The sequence below is a fragment of the Ixodes scapularis genome, unplaced genomic scaffold, assembly GCF_016920785.2.
Source record: "Ixodes scapularis isolate PalLabHiFi unplaced genomic scaffold, ASM1692078v2 PGA_scaffold8__174_contigs__length_109621045, whole genome shotgun sequence".
Lineage (NCBI taxonomy): Eukaryota > Metazoa > Arthropoda > Arachnida > Ixodida > Ixodidae > Ixodes > Ixodes scapularis.
In genome coordinates, this window is record NW_024609883.1 from 91,795,876 (window position 1) to 91,820,392 (window position 24,517).

General features: G+C 44.1%; 2 protein-coding genes across 2 annotated transcripts in view; one reads left to right on the forward strand and one right to left on the reverse strand.

Moving 5' to 3' along the window:
• Positions 1–9,722, forward strand: part of LOC115312792 — a 36,403-nt gene extending 26,681 nt beyond the window's left edge. Inside the window, exons 3-4 of the mRNA XM_040223236.1 lie at positions 6,113–6,208; positions 9,669–9,722. Coding sequence (XP_040079170.1) covers positions 6,113–6,208; positions 9,669–9,722 — 150 coding nt within the window. The remainder of the gene's footprint in view (positions 1–6,112; positions 6,209–9,668) is intronic.
• A 9,086-nt stretch (positions 9,723–18,808) lies between these two features.
• The window catches only part of LOC115312790, a 64,421-nt gene continuing 58,712 nt past the window's right edge, over positions 18,809–24,517 (reverse strand). Inside the window, exon 4 of the mRNA XM_029971715.2 lies at positions 18,809–18,916. Coding sequence (XP_029827575.2) covers positions 18,809–18,916 — 108 coding nt within the window. The remainder of the gene's footprint in view (positions 18,917–24,517) is intronic.

Consider the following 24,517-nt stretch of genomic DNA (forward strand, 5'->3'; position numbering starts at 1 on the left):
TTGTGAGGTGTTTGATCATCGGATCGACTTCGGAAAAGCACACGTGATAGACACGGAGCCACACATTCGAAGACGCCTGTTCTTGGAGTCGTGGCACATCCAGAATACACCGGGGAATATTAACAGGTCCCTCGGGGCCTTACCATCTATTTACGTCCATGGCCTGCGTCACGTTCAGAAAACATCACCTCGGTAGAAGAAGGAGAGGTCGAAGCTCGCGCTGTCCAGTTCCATTTTTAGTCACCCCTGAAGAAGGAGTCAAGTCGACCCCGAAACGTTGGGAACTGCTGTTTCTAAACTTTTGGTTTGAGTTTTCTTTTTTTCGAATTGTTCCCCAAACCAGACAGATTTCTGTCGAAGATGTTTACTTTGGTAGGGCTTCACACTTCCTGTCTTCGTGGGAGAGCTTGGGGATGGCTCCTGACAGCTTACAACGCTGGCATGCCGGATCAGTCGGGACGGCGTAAGGCTCTCTTCTCTTGAGAGTGCTGAATTCGATATCATAGATCACTCGGGGGGTGCTCGCCCTATCCCTCTGGATCCTGTGGAGAGTGTTTTATGTAATTCCTCTTATTTACATCAGCATAACTGGTCCCTGCTTCGATCGAGTCCAGACCCTGTTCTCGTGCGAGTCCAGCTCTCAGTCTCGTGCCCCGTGCAAGCGGGAGCACATCATCTTCACACGCACCTGGTTCGCTCTGGCCACATCCATGGCCAGTCGCTACCACACATCCCCCTCCCCTTGGGAATGATCAGTCATCTAAGTATCGAGAAGGACGTCTAATGCAGCGTCCCGTCCTTGTGTGAGGATGTGATGCGTCCTCGCACCCCTCCTGTGGTACTTCTTGCCCATCACTATCGGCAGGAGCCGCAAAATTCGTGAAGGTCTGAGTGGTCTCATTGGTGTATGGTACGAGATGTGTACGATTTCTTCGCACGACGCTTTGGCCGGTGTCAACGAGATATGAGCGTGGCTCTGATGTTGGGCACTGCACCGTTCCCTTCCTTTGGAGATCGACAACCCATACGTCTGTTCCATCGACTATGTCGGGCAGATGGCGGACACCATGGTGTTTGTCGTAAGCCGACCGTTGCTTGAGCCGGTAGCTTGTTTCAAACTTCGCGAGCTGCTCTAGGTTTGGAGCTGTTGGCCTCAGCAGTCTGTTCGGGATGGGAAGCTTTGACCGCAGTCGGCGTCCCATAAGTAGCTCGGCTGGGCTGTACCCGTTTTTCAGGGGTGTTGTTCGATAAGACAGCAGGGTCTCATACGGGTCTCTTGTCTTATTCATGGAGCTCTTTATTATTTTCACTGCAGCTTCCGCAAGTCCATTGCTTTGTGGATAGTGAGGGCTCGAGGTTATATGTTGGAAGCCGTATTCTCTAGCAAAAGCGGCGAATTCTGAGGTTGGCACTCGTGAAAATTGTGGGCCATTGTCCGAGACGACAACTTCTGGAATACCGTGTCGTGCAAAGATACTCTTGCAATGGTTCACTACGACTTGTGCGGTCGTATTCTCCAGGCGGGCGATCTCTGGATATCTTGAGAAATAGTCGGTCACGATCAACCACCACTGCCCCTTCTGGTAGAATAAATCCATTGCGATCCGTTGCCAAGGTCTCTCGGGGAGTTCGGTGGGCTTAAGCGGCATCTTTCTATTTGTTGATCCTTCGATGCAAAGATGACAGCTTTTAACTTTTCCTTCAATTTCTTTCATCATTCCTGGCCACCACAACGTCTCTTTAGCTCGCGCCTGGGTCTTTTCGATGCCAAAGTGTCCCTCGTGAAGAAGACGCAAAATTTCCGATCTGCAAGATGTTGGCACAAGGATCCTTGCTGTGAACATAAGCAAGTCGTCTTCAAAGGTGAACTGATGGCGAAATGGGTAGAAAGGCTTAACTTCGTTGTTGAGGTCACGCCGGCAGGGCCATGTATTCTTGCAATAGTATCTTATTTGCTGACAAACCGGATCCTTTTCCTGGCTGTCGATGAGCCGCTGGAGGCTGGAACTGACAGCCGGAACGGTTGACCTTACAAATTGGACGAATGCTTCAACCTCTTCTTCCAGTTCAGACGACTCTTTTAGGGGAAGAGGTGCTCTTGAGAGCGTGTCTGCGGCCATGAGCTGCTTTCCTGGAACGTATGTTATCTCGTACGTGTATCTCATCATACGCATGCGCATTCGCTGAAGTCGTGGAGTGAGATCGTTTAAAGATTTGGAAGAAAATAGACTCACGAGAGGCTTGTGGTCAGTCTCTAATTTGAATGTTTTCCCGACGAGGTAGTCGCTGAACTTTTCGCACGCCCACACTGACGCGAGGCCCTCTTTCTCTATTTGCGCGTAGCGTTTTTCTGTATCTGTCAGCAGTCTCGAGGCATAGGCGATGACTTGGAACCTCCCGTCGTCTTGTCGTTGACGGAGAATGGCGCCAAGTCCATACGATGAGGCATCTGCGGTCACTACCATTTCTTTGTTGGCATCGTAGATGCCCAGTACTGGTTCAGATGATAAGACGGCTTTCCATCTGTCAAATGCGTTTTGCTGGACTGGTCCCCAGACGAACTCTTGCTTCTTTGAGAGCATCGCAGTTAGTGGCTGCAGGATTTCGGCGAAGTTGGCTACGAACCGAGCCAGATAGGTCGCCATTCCGAGGACCCTCTGTAGCTCTGTTCTTGATGTAGGCGGTGGCATATCCATAACAGCCTTGAGTTTTGAAATGTCGGGTCGAATTCCTAGGCTGTCTATTCGGTGACCAAGAAACGTGAGTTCCTGTACACCAAACAAGCATTTGTCCTTGTTGAGAGTAATTCCTGCACTGCAGATCTTTTCAAGGACGTTACGGAGTCTTTCGTCGTGTTCTTCTTTGCAGGATCCCCAAATCAGAACATCGTCCATGAGGCATACGACACCGCTGAGTCCTTCAAGGATGCTTGACAGTTGTTTTTGGAAATGTTCTGGAGCAGATGAGATCCCGAATGGGAGTCGGTTGAAACAAAATCTGCCGAAAGGTGTGATGAACGTGGTGAATTTCTTGCTTTCGTCGCTCAGGGGAATCTGCCAAAACCCGGAGTTAGCGTCGAGTTTCGAGAAGATTTTCGCGCCCTGAAGAAGGCCAAGAGTATGTTCGACGGACGGAATGGGATGCCACTCTCTCAAGACATAGCGATTTAATTCTGTGAAGTCAACGCATATGCGCACTGCTCCAGTCCGCTTTGGTACTATCACCATGGGTGCGCACCATTCGGTTGGGTCACTGACAGGGGAGATGACGCCGATGTCCTCCATACGTTGAAGTTCTTGCTTCGTCTTTTCGTATAGTGGGATCGGGACACGACGTGGCGAGCTTAGAGCAAACGGTTTCGCGTTCTCCTGGAGCTGCAGGTGATATTCCCCAGGGAATGTTCCCAACCCTGTGAACAGTGATGGAAAGTCGACTTTCGGGTTTACCGTCGTTTCGATCCTGTTGATTGGTGAAAGTAATTGGAGCCCTTCGATAGCCGGCTTTCCTAAAAGGGGTATGGTAACGTCTTGGAGAACATAAATGTTCTGCTCGGACACTCGGTCCTTGTAGGACATTGCGAGGCGTACCACACCTTGTATTGCTAGCGCCTTTCCGTCTGGTCCACGAAGTTGGCGAGGTGGATTCTGCAGTAGCGGCTGTGGTTCAAGCTTGTTGAACACCGCTGGTGGGATTACCGTTTCGTCGGCGCCTGTGTCGATCTTAAATCTCACTGGCTCGGACTGGATTAACACGTCAACCTCCCAACTATTAACTTGCGGAGATGTCACTATTCCAAGGAAACCGACGTTGGGACCTGGAGCTTCTACGAAGTCCACTCTTTTTGACAGGCATACCTCGGAGAAGTGTCCTTTCTTGTGGCAATTTGTGCATACTTTGGACCGCGCTGGACACGAAGTGCGTGGATGCGTGTCTCTCCCACACCACCTGCATCGTGTTCGGTTGTCTGATGGCATGGTCAGCGGACGTTGCTGGTATGGAGTGTTTTCCCTCTGTCTTCTATCGTCGGGACCCTCGCGCTTGTTTGTACTGAGGGCCGTAGAAGCAGTTTTTTCTTTGTCCGATGACGAAATCTTGTGGACGTTCGAATTTCGATCCTGGTTTAGTTCCTCCTGTTGTTTGCGCACGCTTTCTACTTGTCGGGCTGTTTCCAGCGCTGTCTGAAGCGTTAGTTCGGCGTTAAGCTGTAGCTTTGCAGAGAGTTTTGAGTCTTGAATGCCGACAACGAAGCGATCCCTCACCAGTTGCTCTCGCAGATTGCCGTAGTCGCAGTCCTTCGACAGGGTATGAAGTGTCGTTGCGAACTCTTCAATGGACTCTCCGTCTTGTTGGGATCTCATGTTGAAGCGTGCCCGCTCGAAAATTATGTTCCGCTTTGGGATGAAGTAGCTGTCAAACCTTTGCAGTACGACGTCGAAATTCTTAGAATCCTCCGCGGACAACTGGAAAGTGCTGAGAACGTCCTCTGACTGATCTCCCATTATATAAAGGAAGGCGTCAATTTGGTGCTCCTCAGGCTTTGTGCAAAGTCCTGATGCGGTTCGGAACCGTTCGAAGCGTTTCTTCCACTTGGGCCACTCATTCGGTGACGTAAAGCAGAAAGGTTCAGGTGGCTGAATCATAAACGATGCCATCGAAGCAGAAGGTTTGAGGCTGGCTTCAGCCATTGCTCACCTTTCTGTGCAGCAGGTGAAGACTGCTCGTTGTTCCTCTATTCTGACACCATGTTTTATGTAATTCCTCTTATTTACATCAGCATAACTGGTCCCTGCTTCGATCGAGTCCAGACCCTGTTCTCGTGCGAGTCCAGCTCTCAGTCTCGTGCCCCGTGCAAGCGGGAGCACATCATCTTCACACGCACCTGGTTCGCTCTGGCCACATCCATGGCCAGTCGCTACCACACAGAGGGTGACGGTTTTCCGCCACCGGAAGTGTTGTCTGGGATCGGATCGTACGTTGGCTTCCAGCAGTCTTGTGACTCTCGTTGTCTTCGGAGCCGTTTCCTTCTCATTTCTTCCCTTGGGTCGTATTTTTCAGGGTCGTTATGTCTGCCGGCGTCGTCGTCGTTGGATGTGGGTTGCCTCTGAGGTGGTGGCTGAGAGTCAGTGCGATTTTGAGCTGAATTGTACAGCCCGCTCCTTGCCACCCTGTGGGCAGTCTGGTTCCCCGGGATCCTTTGATCTGCGGGATCCCACTTGATGTCAAAGGTCAGTCCATGGGACACCTTCAACCGAATGGCCGAGACGCACAGCGCATCTTTGGTGGGACTGCACCTCGTCCTGTGTTTTGTGACGTCACTAGGTTTTGATTGTGAGTTCATGTAGATTATTAATTTTAAGTTTTGTGCTCTGGCTCGTGCGGCGGTGTACATTCTCAATTGAATTGACTGCCTTGGTCTCGAGCGTTTCTGGTGTGCGTTCCGATCCTTGGCGGTGGCGTGGCATTATCGCCTTGGTTGTCGTTGCCTCGAGGGATCCTCGATACATGGCGACCGCCACGGACCAATTCCGGGTGAATGGCTTCAGCGCGGCATCTGTGTAAACCAGCACACAGCCAGCATCCTGAATCAAGTTCAGGGATTGTCGCTCGTGCATCCTGGCTTGGTGTTTCCTGCCCTTCTTATTTGTTTTGGGCGAGTAACAAGTAAGGGGATTTAACTAATATTTTTCAGTAACGTGTACTTGTCTACTTCTGGGGAATACTATCTTGAGATAAAGTTAAATGAAGCGACAGGCAAGGTCGTCGCGTGATGAGCGGAATCGGTTGGAAGGATATGTACTTTCTACCCACGGAGCTGGTGAGGCCTCCTACGAATCCCAGTTGCAGCTACTTACCCGCCGGTTCCGACACCCTCAGTAATCAGTAGGGCCTCCTCAACAACAGTACCGAAGGTTGATGCTGCGTTCAAGAAAGAGAACCGCTGCAGTCAGCATTGCCCTAGAGCTAGATCCCGTTGTTACAGCGAGACTGACGTAAGCAACGCCAGTTAATACACTTTGTATTTTCGCTTTTGCCAACGTTGAAAATATTGGAGTTTTTTTTACATATTTCTTTTACACTTTTTCATTTTTGACATTAAGCCCATGTATTTCAGGGTTACCGTGACTTTGATGAATATACATGCACTTTGACATGCACAGATGGAGAAAAGACGAAGTTGCCATTCAATGTTTGCTCGCCTGGTGAAATGGTAAGTCAACAAGAAAACTTATTGCTGCTTGGGTGCTTTTTTTTTTTTTTTTCGTAGTTGCCCTTGAATTGACACTCAGGCTATTGCGCATAAAAATAAAGTTGTTGATAATTCAGTTTTACTTTTCTGAGAGCAGCATGGCAGATAAGTATCAAACTTTTCTGGCATTGTCATATGTTTGGCACTTACAGAGGTGAAACTGATTGGTTCTGTCTTATTTTTTGCAGAGTTTACACGCGAACTATATTTGTATTTGACAAACAATATTTAATTGTCGGTCAATATTTAATTGTAAAACGCATATTTGCCAATATCTCAGTATACAGCCGGTACAGTATACAGCCGTTGCACGTGACGTTCTTCGAGGATTATTTCCGTTGAGATAATCCCCAAAAAGCCCCCCCGCCTATGTTCCCAGTCTTCGCGAAAAATAGCTGATAGGGTCGGCTCCGGGGTATGGGGACAGAATAGACACCTTCTTTCATTTGTTTTGGTGCTGTACAAAAAAGCAGGTTTCTTTAAAATGTGCCCTAAAACAAGCCGTATTCCGTCCGATGGGCGTGAAGTGACGATCGTAGACATTTGTATATTGGATATGCCGTTTTATTCGACAGTTGTGTCAAATCCTGTTCGTGTAACGCAGCACAGTGGGGTACTACGTTCAATAAGTTGTTCGCTTGACTAGATCGTTAAATTTCATGTTGTGAGCACGGAATACCCACGCAGTTCGGCTATCCTGTGGCTTGGTCAAATAATTTAGGCAGTTAAGACCTTTCTAGATTGACACGGCTGAGCGTATCGTGCCATGAAAAATCAACATAAAATGAAACAAATATTCCAGTTGAATTTGGTCTGTCGTGTATGAACTCGCCGGAACTAGGTTTCGTTTTTTTTTCGTTTTTTTCTTAAAATGCTACAATGCTTTTTTTTTTAAACTCGAGAAGTTGTATTCGCCATAGAATATACACACAAAAAAAAATAATAATAATACGCTGCAATTTAGCCACCCCCAGCGTCCGGACTTGGGCCTACTCAGGCTATCGCAATCCACTGAGGAGAAAACTCGCAGCCCAGCGCAGTCGGGCAACAGTAATGTACACTTCCAAGACCAGTGACGCGCGCTGTAAACACCTTCTTTCGAGACTGCCGCTGAATAGATCTATACTCCGTTCACCACTGAGCTGAGACCGTGGGAGTTACGTGCCCGCCGGTTCAATGAGGATTCAGAGACTGAATATCCAACGAGTCGAAATATTCAACGAATCAAAAGATCCACTAGTGGATACTCAGGCTCGTTAGATGTTCAGACACGTTGGACATTCAAGCCTGGTTGGATCTTCGGTCTCGTTGAAAATTCAGTCTCGGTGGACATTCAGGCCTGATTGGATCTTCCATCTCGGTGGATATTCAGGCACGGTGGACAAACTCAGCCCTGGTTGGATCTGCCGTCTCGTTGAATATTAAGACACGTTGGACATTCCATCTCAATTGGACATTTCGTCTCGGTGGATATTCCGTCTCGCCTGTCACGTGACCAACTGAATCGTTCGACTCGTTGGATCGTTTGTCTCCATGGATATTCGGGCCATAAGCGTTCAATCAGCCGCCTCCCTGTTATCATCTAACCCGGTTCCTGCGTGTGCGTATGGGCGGGAGCGAGATGACATGGCGAGGGAGAGGCGTATGACAGGTCCAACGAGGACGTAGCTTCCACAGCAGCCCCAGCTTAGGGGCGAACGGAGTGTAGCCCGCAGAGTCCCGAATCTCGTAGCGGGTTGCGGAGAACGTTGCGGGACAGCGGAAACGATGTACGAATGACTCCTATTGTGATCGCACCGAGTGTTGGCCTCCCAATCCTCCGCTGAAGGAGTCTCAGTCGAAAGGTGGGGTCTTGGCGTCAAATCCTGATGACGTCACTAGCCCTTCTCTAGCTCCAAGCATGACGTGCCGTTCAAAAATAAGTTTAAAAAAACGATCAAGAGGTCTCCTCTTGACCGTTTTACAGACTGTGTTTTCCTCATGCCTTGTTTCCTCTTCTGTGTACGGTCGCTTGGATCCAAGCTTGCAACCTGTTCAGCTTTGTTCTGGAGTCTAAGCATCCCTAGTCCCGTAGCTTGTTCCGGCGAAAAATATTTGTCCAATGTTCAAAAATGTATTTGAGGTAGTCAGTAGAAGATAGTGAGAATTGTGTTTAAGATAAAGTAGCCAATACTCTAGAGAAAAAGGACTTACAAGATACCAAATACTGCCAAAATTATTTGAAATTTAGTACCTTGAGCAGGAGATTTAAGATAGGCACAACTATGGTTAGCATACATCGTCTCGTAGCGTTGGTCATTGCTGTCATTTCTGTCCGACATTGTACAGGGATTCCAAAGCTTCCAACAGGGGGCAGACTTTAGAAAGGGGCTTAGCAGACAGGATGACTGGGCGAGCTGGTATGTATTCATAATGAAACAGCGCGAATTTTACAAGGACGGAGGAAGGAATTGGACAGGACGAGCGCTGACTAACAATCTCGTCCTGACCAGTTCCTTCCTATGTCCTTGTAAAATGCGCGCTTTTCCATTATGTTTAGAAAGGGGTTTACTTCAACGATATCAGTGGTCTTTTTTTTTCAGCTTCTTCGAAAAGTTTGATGCCGTAGTAAAGGGTATCGCAATGTTGTCGTAGACCTGGGAAGTAACTTACAATTAGGCTTCCATGTTTTCGGATAAATCCGAAAAACACTCGCCGGTAAATTTTTTTATCAAATCAGATTCCTCCGAAAAATCACAATTTCGAGGTCACAACAACAACAATATAAACAAAGACGGTGTTTCTCAAGTAATCTCCGTAAGAGCCCAGGGTCAGCGGCCCTGAGGAAATTCCGCTTCCGTTTCGTTTGAAATCTCGAAATATTTACAAAAGGGATTTACTATTTAGGTCATCAAGGCTCCTTCAGGACAACTTCAGATCACATGGCCGCATGTTCTGTCCTTCTGTTGAGAGAATAAACACCATTGGATTTTCTCTAAATTTTTTTCGTGACTACTTTTACGTGGTCTACTACTGATTATTGATTACGTACTACTGATTACGTTGACAAAAACAACCTATTTTTTTAAGTAACAAACACAAAGAAATATGTCTATTTGGTGAATATAAAACAATATTGGCAGTGCCTTCTTTATATGGAATTCCAGAAGCTAAAAGGAGTGTCGTCATTGCGAGTACTGAAACAAACATTTCTCTCGCCTTTTTAATCATAGGTTTCACTGACATACGTTAATACCATTTGTAGAAAGCATATTCAAACACGTCTTTCAAGGTCGATCTTTTATAGTATATTTTAATATATATAAAGCGCTGTACAATTACAAACGTCTCTATGATCAAAAGGAAGCTTATTATAAGAGTAATATTTGTGTTCCGATTGTTATAAAAGCAGTGCCGTATTTTCTTTTTTTTTTCTTTACAGAGCTGCACTCCAGATGTGGCGAAAAAGCTTAAAGATTGGGTATTTAGTATGTGAAAAGAGAGTCAATAAAATGTTCATGACAGCTTTGGGCCCTTCTTGTGCATAGAAATAATTTTGGTTACGGTGACTGATCAATAAAAAAGTAACGAGTGTCGTCCTCTATATCTATAATTTCTTTGAAAAAAATTTACACAAGCTTGACCATGTTGACAAAAATCACGGAGATCGGAATGTGTGACGCATAAACCTCACACATTCTTTAGAACTTTTTAAGCTTATTTTTTTGTGTAATTGTAGTTTTTAAATTTTTTAAATTTTATTTAATTTTTTCTTTCTTGAGTGAGCTTGGCACAACTGTGTAGGCGTCATTTATGTTTGTTCTTCATGTTCTGATGTCGCATACATAATGTGCTCGATCATCACCGCCGAAACAAAATGGCCGGTCAGACCGTCATTAGCAGTCAAAAGTCGTAATGAAGAATTTCACATGCAGACATAAATGATATCACATGGAAGAGTTTATTTATTCTGCGTCTGAATCTGTAATCCAAACAGAAAATGTACCTCAAAATGGCGGGAGAAAAATGTGCACATTAAATTCTTTTTTTTTTTTTTTGCTCACCAAAGTAAATTTTAATTTTATAAAATTTAGCGAGCCATTATCTACGCCACGTCTGGTTTTTACGTCAATAGCTTTTATTTTTTTTTTTTTTTTCTGATTCCGACCGCCTTTGTTGCGTTGTCCGGAGCTCAACGTGGAGGGTTTGAACCGCGGGTGTGCAACCCCAGATTCTTTCGAGCGTCGCTCGCCGTCCCAGTTTCTTTGCAACCTGAAGTCCTCATATTTTTGTTTTTATTTCTTTATCTCTTAATAAATTATATAATTCTGGACGTTGAATTTAAAATATTTGAACCAAACAAGGCAGCCTTGTTACGAAGCAATGGTGGGGGTGCAGGCTGGCTGGTGTAAATTGGGCATAGTTGTAAACCCGAGACAGGGAATACGGACCAGGGACGAAAGCACAGAACGACAGGGACAAAGTCTCAAACGCATCTACAAACTTTATTTCATAGGACCTACATATAAGTAAGTCTCTTGCCACACGTGGTTCCACTCTTTTCCTCTTCCTTTTTCCAAACCCCCTACCCCATTCCCTGGGAATGGAAGAGGGAAGATGGTAGATGGTTTGCGAAAAGGAAGAGGAAAAGAGAGGGACCAAGGGTGGCGAGTGCCTTATATATGTTTGTGCTGCGAAATAAAGTTTGTAGCTGCATTTCAGACTTCTTCCGTGTCGTTCTGTTTTCGTCCCTTGACCGTATCGCTAATCTCGGGTTTACGACTATGCTAGTCTTGTTACTGCATCATAAAAAATGGTGATGGAAAAATAATAATAAATCAATGAAAAAAAGTATTTGGCCCGTTTATTATAAAAATAATAGTTCGTGCGCCCAAACACCGCACCAAAGAGTCCTTGTCAAAGCTATATGCATCGAAATGACACAGAAAAGTGTCCTATAGCTCAGTCTTTTAATAAGACTGCTAGCAATAAATCGTGTTTTCCCCCCCTGTTTTACGAGCGCTGTTTAGAACACGTGCATTCGGTTTAAATTTCTTGTGACAGTAGAAAAAAGACTAGAAGTTTTGTTAAAATTGTTTAGTTTTATTGTCTCTATCTCGGTTATTGTCAACTTCCGCACATTGTGCACACTCCTTGTGAGGATAAGTCAACGCAAGCTCTACACCTTGAAAATCGACGGACAATCTCGATTCTATACTCCGTTCACTCCTAAGCTGACACAACGGTGGGAGTTACGGACTCGTCTGAAAAAGCAACCGCGTTCCTTTCGTAAACTGACTTCCCTCTCTGCGCGTGGATATACACGAACTCAGCTCTGTTACGTCACGGCGCGGTGGTGGCGCGTCGGGCGCACTCTGGGGCTGCGGGCGGAAGTCACCATGCGGGACGTGCCTTCCTGTGTTGCTTTAAAAGAAACCAGACAAAAACCTGCCTTCTCGTCAAAGTGCCGCGACTGGGGCTGTACCAAAAGAGTCAAGAAAGGTTTGAAGGTCAGTTTTCATGTGCTCGGCTTGTCCGAGAACGTGGATATGTGCCGTGAAAAGGGAAAACCAGACGCCGTCGGACCACGATTGCTTGGGCGGGAAACAGGATGGATTTCGGGCGATGTGTAGTGTTATGTAGGTAGGGGATGCATACGAAGCGTGACTTAGGGGAGAGGGGTTTGCACCTTTACCACGCGACAAGTCTTTCGATTGTTGTTTCATAAGGTCTCGGGTATCCTGACTTGATTAGGCGGTTAATCTGCTTGGATAGGCTGGGGGCGGAAAAGTGTTGCCAGGATTTAGCTTTGGCCGTTGCGATCAGGTTTTGGACGATCCCTTCTTTTACATTCCTCGAGAGTGAGCTGTTAAAAGGAAGAAATGGCTCAGAGGACCTTTGCTGGTGAGCACAGCAGATGCTTTTGCTAGTCGGGACGGGACCAACCTGAGATTGAGAAACTGTAAGTCTTCCGGGGAGGGGTCTCTTTGGTGAACGTGAGCCCATGGGAGTTCCTCTGGAACACGCTCTTTATGGCTGCGGAGTCGGAGATGGTAGAGTGTAGGATTAAATATTCGTCAACATAACTAGAAACCCTCGCATCGGGAAATCTCGTTGAAGGTTCGACTGAACTTTGGAGTTAACATAAAACGGGTAAATTTCGCTGAGGGCGGTATCCAAGCAAGGCCCTATACAAACGCAGGATTTTTGTAAGAACACTTTACCCTCCGATTCAGCGATCATTGATTGGAGATACAGTTGTGCCCATTCGAGAAATGACACAACGAGACGCCACATAAATTTTGAACTTTCATGACACCTGTCTGGAGGATAACGTCAGAAATTAAACCCAGAAGAGCCTTCACGTTTAGACTATAGCATAGATATACAACATCAAAAGAGAACGCTCGTACAGCTTCAGTCCCAGCGTGCAACCTGTCCAACGCGGGAACGAATTTCTTAGTCTGAAAGGTTGAGGGAGCTCTAATGTGCTGAGATATTTCTGAAGAAACTTCGGCAAAGGCCCCAACACCCCGCCTCCGATACAAGGCTGCAGAAAGGCACGCCTGGTTTGTGCGTTTTTAACGGCAAAGAAAATTGAGAGGTATTGCTTCGCTGGGGCAAGAACGGCACTTTTTAAAGGGCCGTTCTTGTAATTGTTGCCTGTCCCCCCTTTCTATGTATCTTCCTCGGGATTCATGAAGCTTATCACTTCGTGAATCTCAAAGCTAAACTGATCGGGAGCATGCCGTGCGGTGTTACTTTAACAGGTTACTTTCATATAATGTTGTCGTTCCAAATGCCAGGTTAAGAGAAGTCTCTATCCTGCCAATTTACATAAACGGGGCACTTGTAGTCCAGTAATACTTGCAAATATCTTGTATTTATCTAGTAAACAGTGGAACCCACTAACCTAAACGTTGTCTGAAAATAGTAGATCCTGAACAAAAATTGGCACGGTAGCTGACTAGAAAAGAGCAGAGGAGCTGTTGTGTTGGAGTAGAACATTGTCTCCGGCACTCATGGTGCTCGGACGCACGGATAATTAGCTCCGACGGAGCTGCGATAACGGCCCTGTCAGGCCGCGGTTTTGTTGCTGCCGGCGTGGCTCAGGATTATCAGGTTGTGATGCATGCCCTGTTAAGGGATGTTTCTTTTTCAAACACTTTGTTTCTCCACGGTGATATCGCCGGGCGACCAAATGGGACTGCGGATTTCAATAGTAGAGACCGCGGGCGTGCCGACGGACCTGAAGGCAAATGGGCCGTACAAGAGAAATCAGTTCTGGGTATATAGTCATGTTCTAGTCACAAACAGCAAAGCACAAGTTGCTGGGAGTAAAACAAATTAGTCAAGGGCCGGCGCTGCCTAGTGCAGAACTAAAATAACGCTGAAGTGAAACTCAAATTACATTGGCTACCCAGCGAATATCCAGATGACCTTGTCCGATAGGCTCTTGAGCCATTCTGGATAATGTAGAAGGCGTGAAGAATGAAGCTTTCATGACTGCCACCATGACTATGCTGAGCGTCGTTCCCTTTTGTAAAACTGTACGGCAACCAGTGTGTGGACGGTGAGTGAACGGTGGCAGTCATGGAAGGCGAGAAGGTTTTAGTGGCGTCGAGCCGACCGCACGGAGAGTGCGCCTGACGCTTAAAGACGTCGCGACGACAGACCAGACTTGTGCGTAGTTTACTACTCTGCTTAAGTTACTGTAGTTTAACTACTTTTCTGAGTAGTTTAGCAACTTCCCATTATAATTTTTTTCGGTAATTAGTAGTTTACTTTAATCACTTTTACGCACATTACAAATTACTTTTGAATTTTAGTGGTTCTTTTGCCTATCAACAAACATTTCTTCACATAATAGATAAGATTCTGGAAGACCAGCTGATACTTGCAAAGAGGGGGAAGCATGTGGCGTAGGAGGGAGGCAGGGGGGGGGGAGTGGTTTGGAGTGTCCGAAATCCTCTATAAGTTTCACGAGCCGCCCACGGCAACAACCCTGCTACGAGGCGCGGGGAGCGGACAGACACGTCGCAAGTGAGGCCCAGAAAATGCGTCATTAGCGCCGAAGACTGGCACTTCCTTGTCTCCCGAAGCTCAAGGAGACTTGACGTAGTATATAAAGAAAGGGTTTGTCCCCACTTGTCCCCAACATAGGAACTGCAGTGTCACTCAAAAGAGGCAACAAGATGCAGCACCACTCTGAATGGGTGAAACAGCGCACAAGATTTACACAAAAAATACAGGCACACAAAAAGAAAAAAAAAAAAACACGTACACTGCACTGTGTACGTCTTTTTCTTTCTTTTTGTGTGTCAGTCTTTTGTGTGCAAACCTTGTGCGCTATTTCGCTCAAGCATGAACAACCAACTCGCCCAAGCCTCCGCCCGCTCTGATGCCCATCTGGTGCTCCCGTATTTTATGCCGTACTTGAGGGCTCGAGTGCTAAAGGGCGAATTATAAATGAAAGCGAATCAAAAAATGCGGTATTTAAGGCGGTCTTTGAAACTAAGTTCAATGAACACAAAACTTACGGCTTATAAAACACTCATTCGTCCGTTGATGGAATATGCATGCCTAATTTGGGATCCTCATATTGTTAAAGATGTGCGAATGCTAGAAAAGGTGCAACGACTTGCTTTACGTTTTATTTTTTCCAAATATCGTCGACTGGATTCACCTACGGCACTGTATTCAAAAGCCAACATTCTATTACTTAAGATGAGGCGTAAAGAAAAAGATTGAAATTTTTTATATGATTATTAATGGCTTATTGCAGATAGATAAACCAGCCTACCTAGTTCCTGACCGAGTCGAGAATAACTCGGAACAAACACAGTCGCGCACTTTATCAGCCCCGGTTCTTCAAGGACTGTTTCAGATACTCATTCTTTCCACAAACCATAAGTGACTCGAACCTTCTTTCGGAGCAAGCTGTGGTATGCCAATCACTTAAAGCTTTTTCTTCTTATATATCATCTTGCAAAATGTGAAATAAAATGTTTTTTTGTAGTGTTTTCCGCCGACGCATTATAGCCCATGACGGATCTAATTTTTTATCTTTCATTGTCAAGCATTTTTCGTGATTATTTGGAGATATCTTTTATAGTACCTTTTCAAGTGTGTGCTGCTCTTGTTGTTATTTTCTTTGTACACTTGTATACCCACCCTATCATAGTCTCAATAGAGACTGATAGTATTTTAAAATAAAAAAAAAAAACAAAGTTGACCTTTGTTGCCTTTCCTCCCAGAGCTAGGCATATACACATCGTCCAAGACTCGAAGATCGTTCGCGAAGCTTATTAATTCCCCCGACGTTTTTGAAAAAAAAAAAAAAAAAGATATGAATTAGCAAGTACTTTAAGAACATGGTGCTTAAAGTACTATTTCAAGTAGGATTAGAAAACTTGTACTTAACTTGAAGTGAATATTCTTGTCATGTACTTGTGCTTTACTAAAGTGTTTTTCTAGGAATTTCTGAAGAAAGCAACATTCCCGACTTTAAACTACAGTCCCCAGTTTTGGAAACGAAAATGGCGTATCATCAAGTGAAAACGCGCTAGTGTCTTTTGAAACGTCATCTGGTCATTTCTCCGAGTGAAGTAATGGCGGCTATAAGACCGATAGAAATAAGTGCGTTATAAGTGTATTGTGTTAAACAGTTCGTAAGCAAGAGTAAAACAACTACTTCGTGGCGACTTTACTTTATTTAATATTTGTCGCCATTTCCGAAAAAAAAAAACGGATGCTCCTCCAATTAACCCTGGAGAAATGCACACCAGATAACATAAAGTAAAAAAAGGGTATGAAAGGGCATCATGAAAGATTGTGTTAAAAAGCATTTGTACTTTAAAAGTATACGCTGTATTTATAGTACTTTACTTCAAGTACATCGCATCCGGTGTACTTACAATACTTGAAGTACATACCTCTCATTTACTTTGTCCTTTACTTTAAGTACTTTTAGACGTACTTTACGCAGCACTGTAAACAAGCAAACACTGTCTGCAAAATTAAACATAGGCGGTGGTAAACCTTAAAGTAGAATTGATACATCGCAGTAAATCATTGACCAGGGAAGAAAAGTTCAAAACAATTAATCACACAGAAGCGGAACCAGCTATTAAAGCATATATGTGCCAAAAACAAGCCGCTTTATATTTGGCTAGCAGAATATCGCTAACGAATCAAAACATTCATGTACTTCCTTGTTACTATAACAAAATATAATATTAACTTCAAAAGTAATTCGCTACTCTGTTACGGCATAATTAGTCATTTACTCAATTACTTTACATTTTAGTACCTTCCTACTCTACTCAAATTACTTTTGAGGCCAGTACTCAGTAACGTAACTCAATAACTTTTTTCAGTAACTTGCACATGTCTGCGACAGACCGTCTGCCCCACCAGCTGCGTATTCTCAAAGCTAAAACGCTAGTCATCGCTCCAGGAAGGAAAATAATGTGTCTGCTTTGGGGGGGCCAGAACACTAGCCGCGTTGGTCGGGACTGTCGGTCGCCGCACTGCGAGTCCTGTTGTCGTTTCGTTCACTTAAAGGATGGGGTGCGTGAAACGTGTGCATCTGTCACCAATGCTGCTCGTGAGAACCTCTCCGTAGACAACCTAATGGACAAAATGAAAACCGAAGCTACCACGGGTAAAAACACACACACACACACACACCGACATTGCACCTGCGGAGTAGCGTCGAGCACCGCGCAGAGAGATGACACGCCTGCTCCATCACCTTCAAGGCCCACAAGAGAATAACTCGCTCTGGAGGACGAGGTGCAGGACAGTGAAACCCTCGTCTCCACCCAAAGCAGGGCAGAGTGGATTGACACACTTATAGTGACAAGAGCAGCGAGGACGGCGGACACACCGTCAAGACAACCATAAAAGTTTTAACGTGCTCTGCTGGCAAGCGAACCCAGGACTCGGAAAAAAACTTCTAAAACAGAGAAGCAAGACAACGGACTTGCCAGACCAGCGTCTAAAATTGCAAACTATGAACAGCTGAAGAAGTTGCATCGGGAAACCCCGAGCTCTTCCAGACAGAAATTCTTGCACGCAACAATAAAGGCATTTCGCTTTTCAAAAAAAAAACAGTTGCCGCCGTGTATGCTTGGTGGACTTCCTGGGCCAGAGTGACGTGTCGAGGGTTGTGTCAGTGCGCGCTCTTAATGAGCCGACGGAAAGAAAAACATTATTTTAAGAATTTAACGCAGTGCGTCAACACTTCCGCAAATGAAATTGTCGCTGGCGATATCAATTGATATTTTCAACGCAAAAGATTGCTCGCCTAGTCTGGGGCAAGATTCGAGTCTTGAGGTGCAAAAAAATGGTTTCTGATAGTAGGACTCCCAAGACGTAACCCAAATGCTCAAAGGTCCGATCCCAGTTATAGGCACTGACAGAGTGACTGCCACTCGCACTTAGGTCGCGTGAACATGAGTTGTGAGATAGCTCGAGCGGCTACAGTCTATAACGTCAAACCAATGTCTTTCTCGACAACACACTGGTTGACGCACAGTTTTGAAAAAAGAAAGGACCCAGACGAGATTTATGGCGGAAGTCATGAAAGCTTTCTGAAGCTCTGCTAGATAATGACAAGGTAGACAAAAATGTAAAAAAAAAAAAAGCTCGCCCGAGAGCAAAATGAGAACAAAGAAATGAATGTAATAACTGGCCAATGTTGAAAGTGGAAATTAAAATATAGCTCGTATACCTTCCGGGCAGAAAAAAAAAAACAGACAAAAACTTATTAAAAAGGAACTACTCTAGAATACGTTAAATACGCTTATGAACGCCGAAAATGAAACACCGGGTTTATTCGTCAATGACATAAAACAAAATGCAAGATTCGGCTAATATTAATGCTTAAAGGATGCAATGATTCGTTGCACAATGCAAGAATGCAGACAGAGAGAGCGAGACTAATAGCCGAGGAAAGTGTTTAAAATGAAAGAACGCCAGCAAACAAAAAATATGAAAATCACGACGCTCCGGTTATGAGAACCGCTCGTAACTGACCAAACTGATATAGAGCAGGAGTTCGCCAACTTTTACGACGGGCTGTTCAAAGAAAACGAAGTTTTCAACACGCATGTATTACAACAGTTTCTAAAACTAATTCCACACGGCAACGTAAATGTCATTTTCATTGAATGAGATTATGGGATCGCCAAATTAGGGCAGACCATACCATTCCTTCCGCAATTTGGTGCACGCGCGACGCTCGTAGTCGGAATGGCGAGCTGATTCGCCAATCCTATAATGGCATTCGATAGAAATGACCGCTCACATATTGTCACTTGATGGAAACGGTGACAAAAAAGGTAACTATTGAAATACCTGTGCATGGCAATACGCGAGGCCATCAAGGCGTTAGCGCCTCCAAAGTTCCCAGGAGTAAACGGTCTTGGATCAGACTCTATCGCATAAAGCTCAGTATGTTACGGAACTTCACAACATGAATTGTACTAAAGGAGCATACAGTTTTTTTTATATAAAAGAATGATAAAAGGGAACGGTGCATGATGTTGTTTTTATTCATCACAATCCCCAACAAAGTTAATCTTTCGGATAATATGGGCACCATTCTTTCAAAAATTGGTGTCGTGCACTCTGCAATGCTTGCTCCCAATTCCGCAGGGCTTCTCTCGTGAAGGTAGTGCAATTCTGTGTAGGAAAATAAAATGCAACACTTGTTTTATAGCAATCGGAACACAAATATAAACATAGAAGGCATGTTCTTTTTGGATATATACATTGTGTTTTAATTCCACTACAATTTGTATACAAGGTAGGTGGAGCAACAGATATTCGTAATTAGACCATTTTCTCTTCTGCCAATATTCTCAAAAAAATATCAACGCGTGGTAAGTGATAGATTAACTAGCTTTTTTTTTCAGAAGTATGACATAATAACGAGAAAGCAATATGGCTTGCAGAAACATAAATCAACAGAGCAAGCACTCCTAGGTATTAAGTACAGAATTATTGAAAACATTGAAAACAAGCAGTTCACGCTTGGTTTATTTCTAGATCAAACAAAAAAGCCTTTGATACTCCTCAACATGATATATTCTACTAAAAAAACTAGAGAGCTACGGTATAAGAGGAATAGCGCTAAAACTAATCGAAAATTATCAACAAAATCATCAGTCGTACGTCTCTATAAAAAACATAACACCCAGTAAATTGAGAATACAGCATGGCGTTTTTCAAGGCTCCATTCTAGGTCCTTTATTATTTCTAGTTTACGTGAATGACATAACGATAATGCCAGGCTCCCCCGAGTTAGTAATACATGTGGATGACACAACTGTTTTTTACTGGTGTGACAAAAGAGTACCTAGGAAAAAACTTACAATGCATACCTCATTAATTTATCAAATTGGTTACGAGTAAATAGATTAAAGCTAAACACAAGTAAGTCAAAATGCATAATCTTCAAACCGGTTAGTAAGCAAGACAACAGATCAGTTAGCATTATATTTGAAAACACCGTTAAAGAAAAAGTTGCAGACCAAAAGTTCTTGGGCGTCTGGTTTAGCGAAGAGCTCTCATGGTCCATCCATGTAAATAGACTGAAGGCAGAGCTGACCCGAGTTATTAGTATTATACAAAAAATGCAATATTTGATACCCACTTGGCTTAAAATAACATTGTAGTATTCTCTATTTTATTCTAAGATTAGTTATGGTATGTCGGTTTGGGCTACGACCACTGCATCTAACTACAACAGATTAATCATCCTTCAGAAAAAAAAATTCTTCGTATTTGCAAAAATTACAGAGGTAATAAGAAATTTGAGCACTCAACCACTTTTTGTTAAATATAATATAATGAAGGCAGACCAGATATATCACTTTAAATTATTTCACTGGATCTACAAAAACAATCTGTATTTTACAAATATACCTCATTCTAGTGCCTACGCATTACGAGACCCGAAACGTAGAATCCCAAGCATACGAACAAATTACAGCAGGCAAAGTTTATCGTACATGAGTACTAAATTATTAAATTCCCCCGGTGTTGATGTTAATTTCAGTGACCCTTTTTAAATCTTCAAAAATACTGTAGACAAACTCTGGTGTGAAGTGATATTGTATTTTCATCTATTTAATGCATGTATATTTATTTAAATTTATCTTCCACGAAACGTAAAGTATTCAATACTTTTGTATCCTCATTTTGGTTTTGTAGGCTCATTTTTCGTTTTGGATTAGCTTGTTTCCGCTTTGCTTTATAAATTCTTGTTGATAAATTTTTAGTAGATATGTAAAAATTTATGCCTATTTTTATCTTTATTTTAATTTTATTTTACTTCTGGGTTATGAAAAGCAGATCGTCCCACATTGTTCAAGCTGTGCCGCTTGTGTACTTGTTTGAGTTGCGTCAATGTATTTCATGTGTTTTTCAGGTATCTCTATAATGAATGTTTTTCTTTGTTTTTATGACAATGGCTGTTTTAATATTTATTCTCACTGTGACTTGTTTCTAATGTTATTTCCGCTGTACGAACTGCAGGGGGCAGAGACGCTCTCAGGCAGCATGCCTTTATCTCTGCCCCCTCTGCGGATAAATGAAATCCGGAAAACAAATAAATTAAAAATATGCAATAAAAGCTCCAACCCAAAATAAGCGTTAAATTGTGCTTTCTACATATAAAATTAGATACATGAGAGAAGATTTTGTTTTGAGTACTTGCGCCAAAACTGTGCTTTAGCTTCTTGATTTCTATATTAAAGGGGCGGTGCCATATTTGCTTTAACTTCGCTAAATGCAGCAGATAATTAATATTTGACGTGGATAACCTACAAAACATGTATTAGTTTTTTCTCCACACAAAATAATTGCAATGAAACAGTTAAAAAACAAAACAAAAACAAGCGATGTTCACTTTTTCAACTCACAGACAGAATACGCGGCCACGTGATCTCGTTCCGATATTATTACCGCTCGCGTTGCTGGCCAAGTAGCACGGTGTAGGAAGGCTCTTTAGGTGTAGAAACTCCGTTCTCCACCGCTTCCAGATAACGACACTCGGTGCGTTTCGTTTCACGGAGCCACCCCCAGATTGCGCCGCAATTTTCAGGCCATCCGGCAGCGCACCGGGCGGCCTACGCTAGCTGCCTGCTCGGCGTGCCGCTTGCTTTCCGATGGCTACCGTTTCGCGTACGATGTGCCATTGTCATAAAATCTCAGCAAACAGATGTTTTCATAACCCGAACAATGGCAGACAAACAAACCAGGAGGGGAACTCCCTAATACAAGCCGACGCTGCGGTCTCCGAGTGAAAAAATATCACTCCTGTAGATAATTTCTAGCCAAGCTTACATTCGGTCATTTCAGTTTCTTCAGTAGCGCAATACTAACGTCGATAAGTGTTTTTAAAATCAATTAACTCTGATTGCATCGCAGGCTGGCACGTAGCAAGGGGGGGGGGGGGCGGGGGGGGGGGGGGCATGGGGCCCGGATCCCCCCCCCCCAAATTTTCCATTTTGCAGGAACCTCCTCTCCCTCCTCCCCCTCACACAGCATTTTGACATGCTGTGTGAGGAACCCCCCCTCACCCCCCCCCCCCCCCCCCCCCCCCCGAATCAAAATCCTGGCTACGTGCCTTACCGCAGGTAAACAATAACTTGAATGTGACCAAAAGAAAAAAAAAATCACAAATATAGAGATAATGTTTAACACAAACCTTGTTAACGGATGATACGGAACTGAAATGTTTTCACCGTTGACATAACTTTTCTAAAAAAAAATGTCTTGGGTTCGGAAGTTAACGTTGATTTAACTCAACTATTACAATTTTTTTTAACGTGTGGGGCAGCTAATATGATTATTCTTTTACATTTAAGGCAGCCTTTGAGTCCTGCGGAACCGAAACAAAACTGAGCATAGTTGTAAACCCGAGACTGTAGATACGGACAAGGGACAAAACACAGAACGACACGGACAAAGCCACAAACGCACCCACAAACATTACTTCGCGTGGTCCCCCTCTTTTTCTCTCCGTTTTCCCAAAACCCTACCCCCTCCCCTCTTCCTTTTTCCAGGCCCCCGCACATTCCAGTCAACAATAAGCTCAGACGGCACCAACACAAAGCTGCCGACAGATCCTCTGTCAACACATATACACCGCGACACCCCGAGGTCATCCCGGTTCTCCCAAACTAGTCAGCCGCAAAAATTTTTCGACGTGTGTCTGATGCATTCGGCAGACGTCTTTATCTTTGATCGTCTCTTCCAATAACCTTTTCACGCCGTTGTTTACCATTTCTAAAATCTTTGTTTCCCCATGTTGGACAGCAGTCGCGACGACTGTTTTCGAACCTGGGGAAACAAAGATTCATTCAAATGTTTGGCTATTTCTGAATTCGGATCTTTGTTGTTTTTTTTTATATTTCTTTTATCTATCGTTCACCATTGCAAAAGAAAAGAATAAGTCTGAAATAACGAGATGTGGCGTAAGCAATGGGTGACTTAGCCCACGTTCTGGCGGAGGGCCTGCGGCCGGACGGATGGATGGATGGATGTATACGGCTGAGCCCTTTGGATCGGGCGGTAGCTTACGCCACCTAGCCATTTTATTTTACCATTTAAGCTTAGAATATTTAAATGTGAAATCTATATTCACTCCGCAGTGCAAAGAAAGTGAGGCTATGAAACCCCCTTGCCATCAGTGAATAAGAAAATACCTAGTTTTCTCTCGATTTCTGCCACCATTCACTTAATCTTTGCTTGGTAATCTCTACAGTCTTGAAATCCACTCTCCCTTCGCTTTCTCTAAAACTCAGTGACTTTATTAAATCTATGTTGTCTTCGGTAGGCATAGGGTGAAGCCCTTTACAGTAGAGTATCAAGTGCTCAGCCGTCTCGTCCTCCTCTCCACAATCAGTGCACATTGTATCAATTTCCTGGTACTTCACTCTGTATGTTCTGGTTCGCAGAACACCCGTCCTCGCCTCAAACAGCAATGAGCTTCCCCTAGAATTGTCATAAATGCTTTCTTTGGCAATAACTCTTTTGTTTAATCTATAGCTTTCCAGAGCCGTCTTTGTCTGCATTCCCTCTAGCCACCGATCTCTTTCTGTGGCCTTAACTTTCTTCTTAACTGAGATTTGCTCTTCCGTATCTTCGCTATAGCCCAAAAACGTTCCTCTTAATTTCCTAGTGCGCTGTCTCCACTTTGTGTCTACACTCCTCATGTATAAATAGCTGAAAACCTTTCGTGCCCATTGCTACCCATCCATTTGCCTCAACCTATCCTCAAATTCTATCTTGCTCACCGCTTCCCTGCTCTCAAATGATGCCCATCCCATGTCTCCTTGTACTCCCTGGTTTGGCGTTTTGCAATGTGCCCCCAAAGTCAGTCTACCTACTCCGCGCTGTTGTATTTCTAGTCTCGCATGCACTTCGGATTTCATGCATAGCACTGCGTTTCCAAAAGTCAAGCCAGGCACCATGACCCCTTTCCAAATTTCTCTCACCACCTCGTACCTGTTGTAATTCCAAAGTGCTCTATTTTTCATTACAGCTGCATTTCTGTTGCCCTTACCTATTATATACTTTTCATGCTCTCTGAGATATTCTGCACCATCACATATCCATACTCCTAGATACTTGTATTTACTAGCTCTCTCAACTGTAATATTCTGTATCTTCAGCCTCTCAACTTCATCCTCGTTAAAAATCATGACTGCTGATTTTTCGCTACTGAATTCTAAACCTAATTCCTCTCCTTCCCTACCAAGACGCTCATTAATTCCTGCAACTCTGTCCTGTTGTTAGCCATTAGTACAATATCATCCGCATACATTAATCCCGGTAAGGATTGCCGATTTTTTTCGCCTAGCTTACTGTAAGAAAGGTTGAATCCAAGCCCACTCTTCTCTAGTCTATCCTGCAATCCTCTCAGATACAACATAAACAGCAAAGGCGATAACTGGCACCCCTGCCTAAGGCCTCGTCTTATCTCTATTTTCCCTGTCGCCTTTCCTTCCCATGTTATAATCACCTTGTTATCTTTGTAAATGTTCCTTAATAGTGCTGTTAGTCCTTCATCTAGGTTTAAGTTCTCCGTTATGTCCCACAGGTTTCTTTGGTTCACATTATCATAGGCACCCTTGATATCCAGAAATGCCAGCCAGAGCTGTCTGTTTTCTTTTTGCGCTATTTCTATACACTGTGTTAGAGAAAATAAATTGTCCTCCAACCTTCTTCGTTTCCGAAACCCGTTCTGTAAACTCGCCCATTATGCCCTCGCAA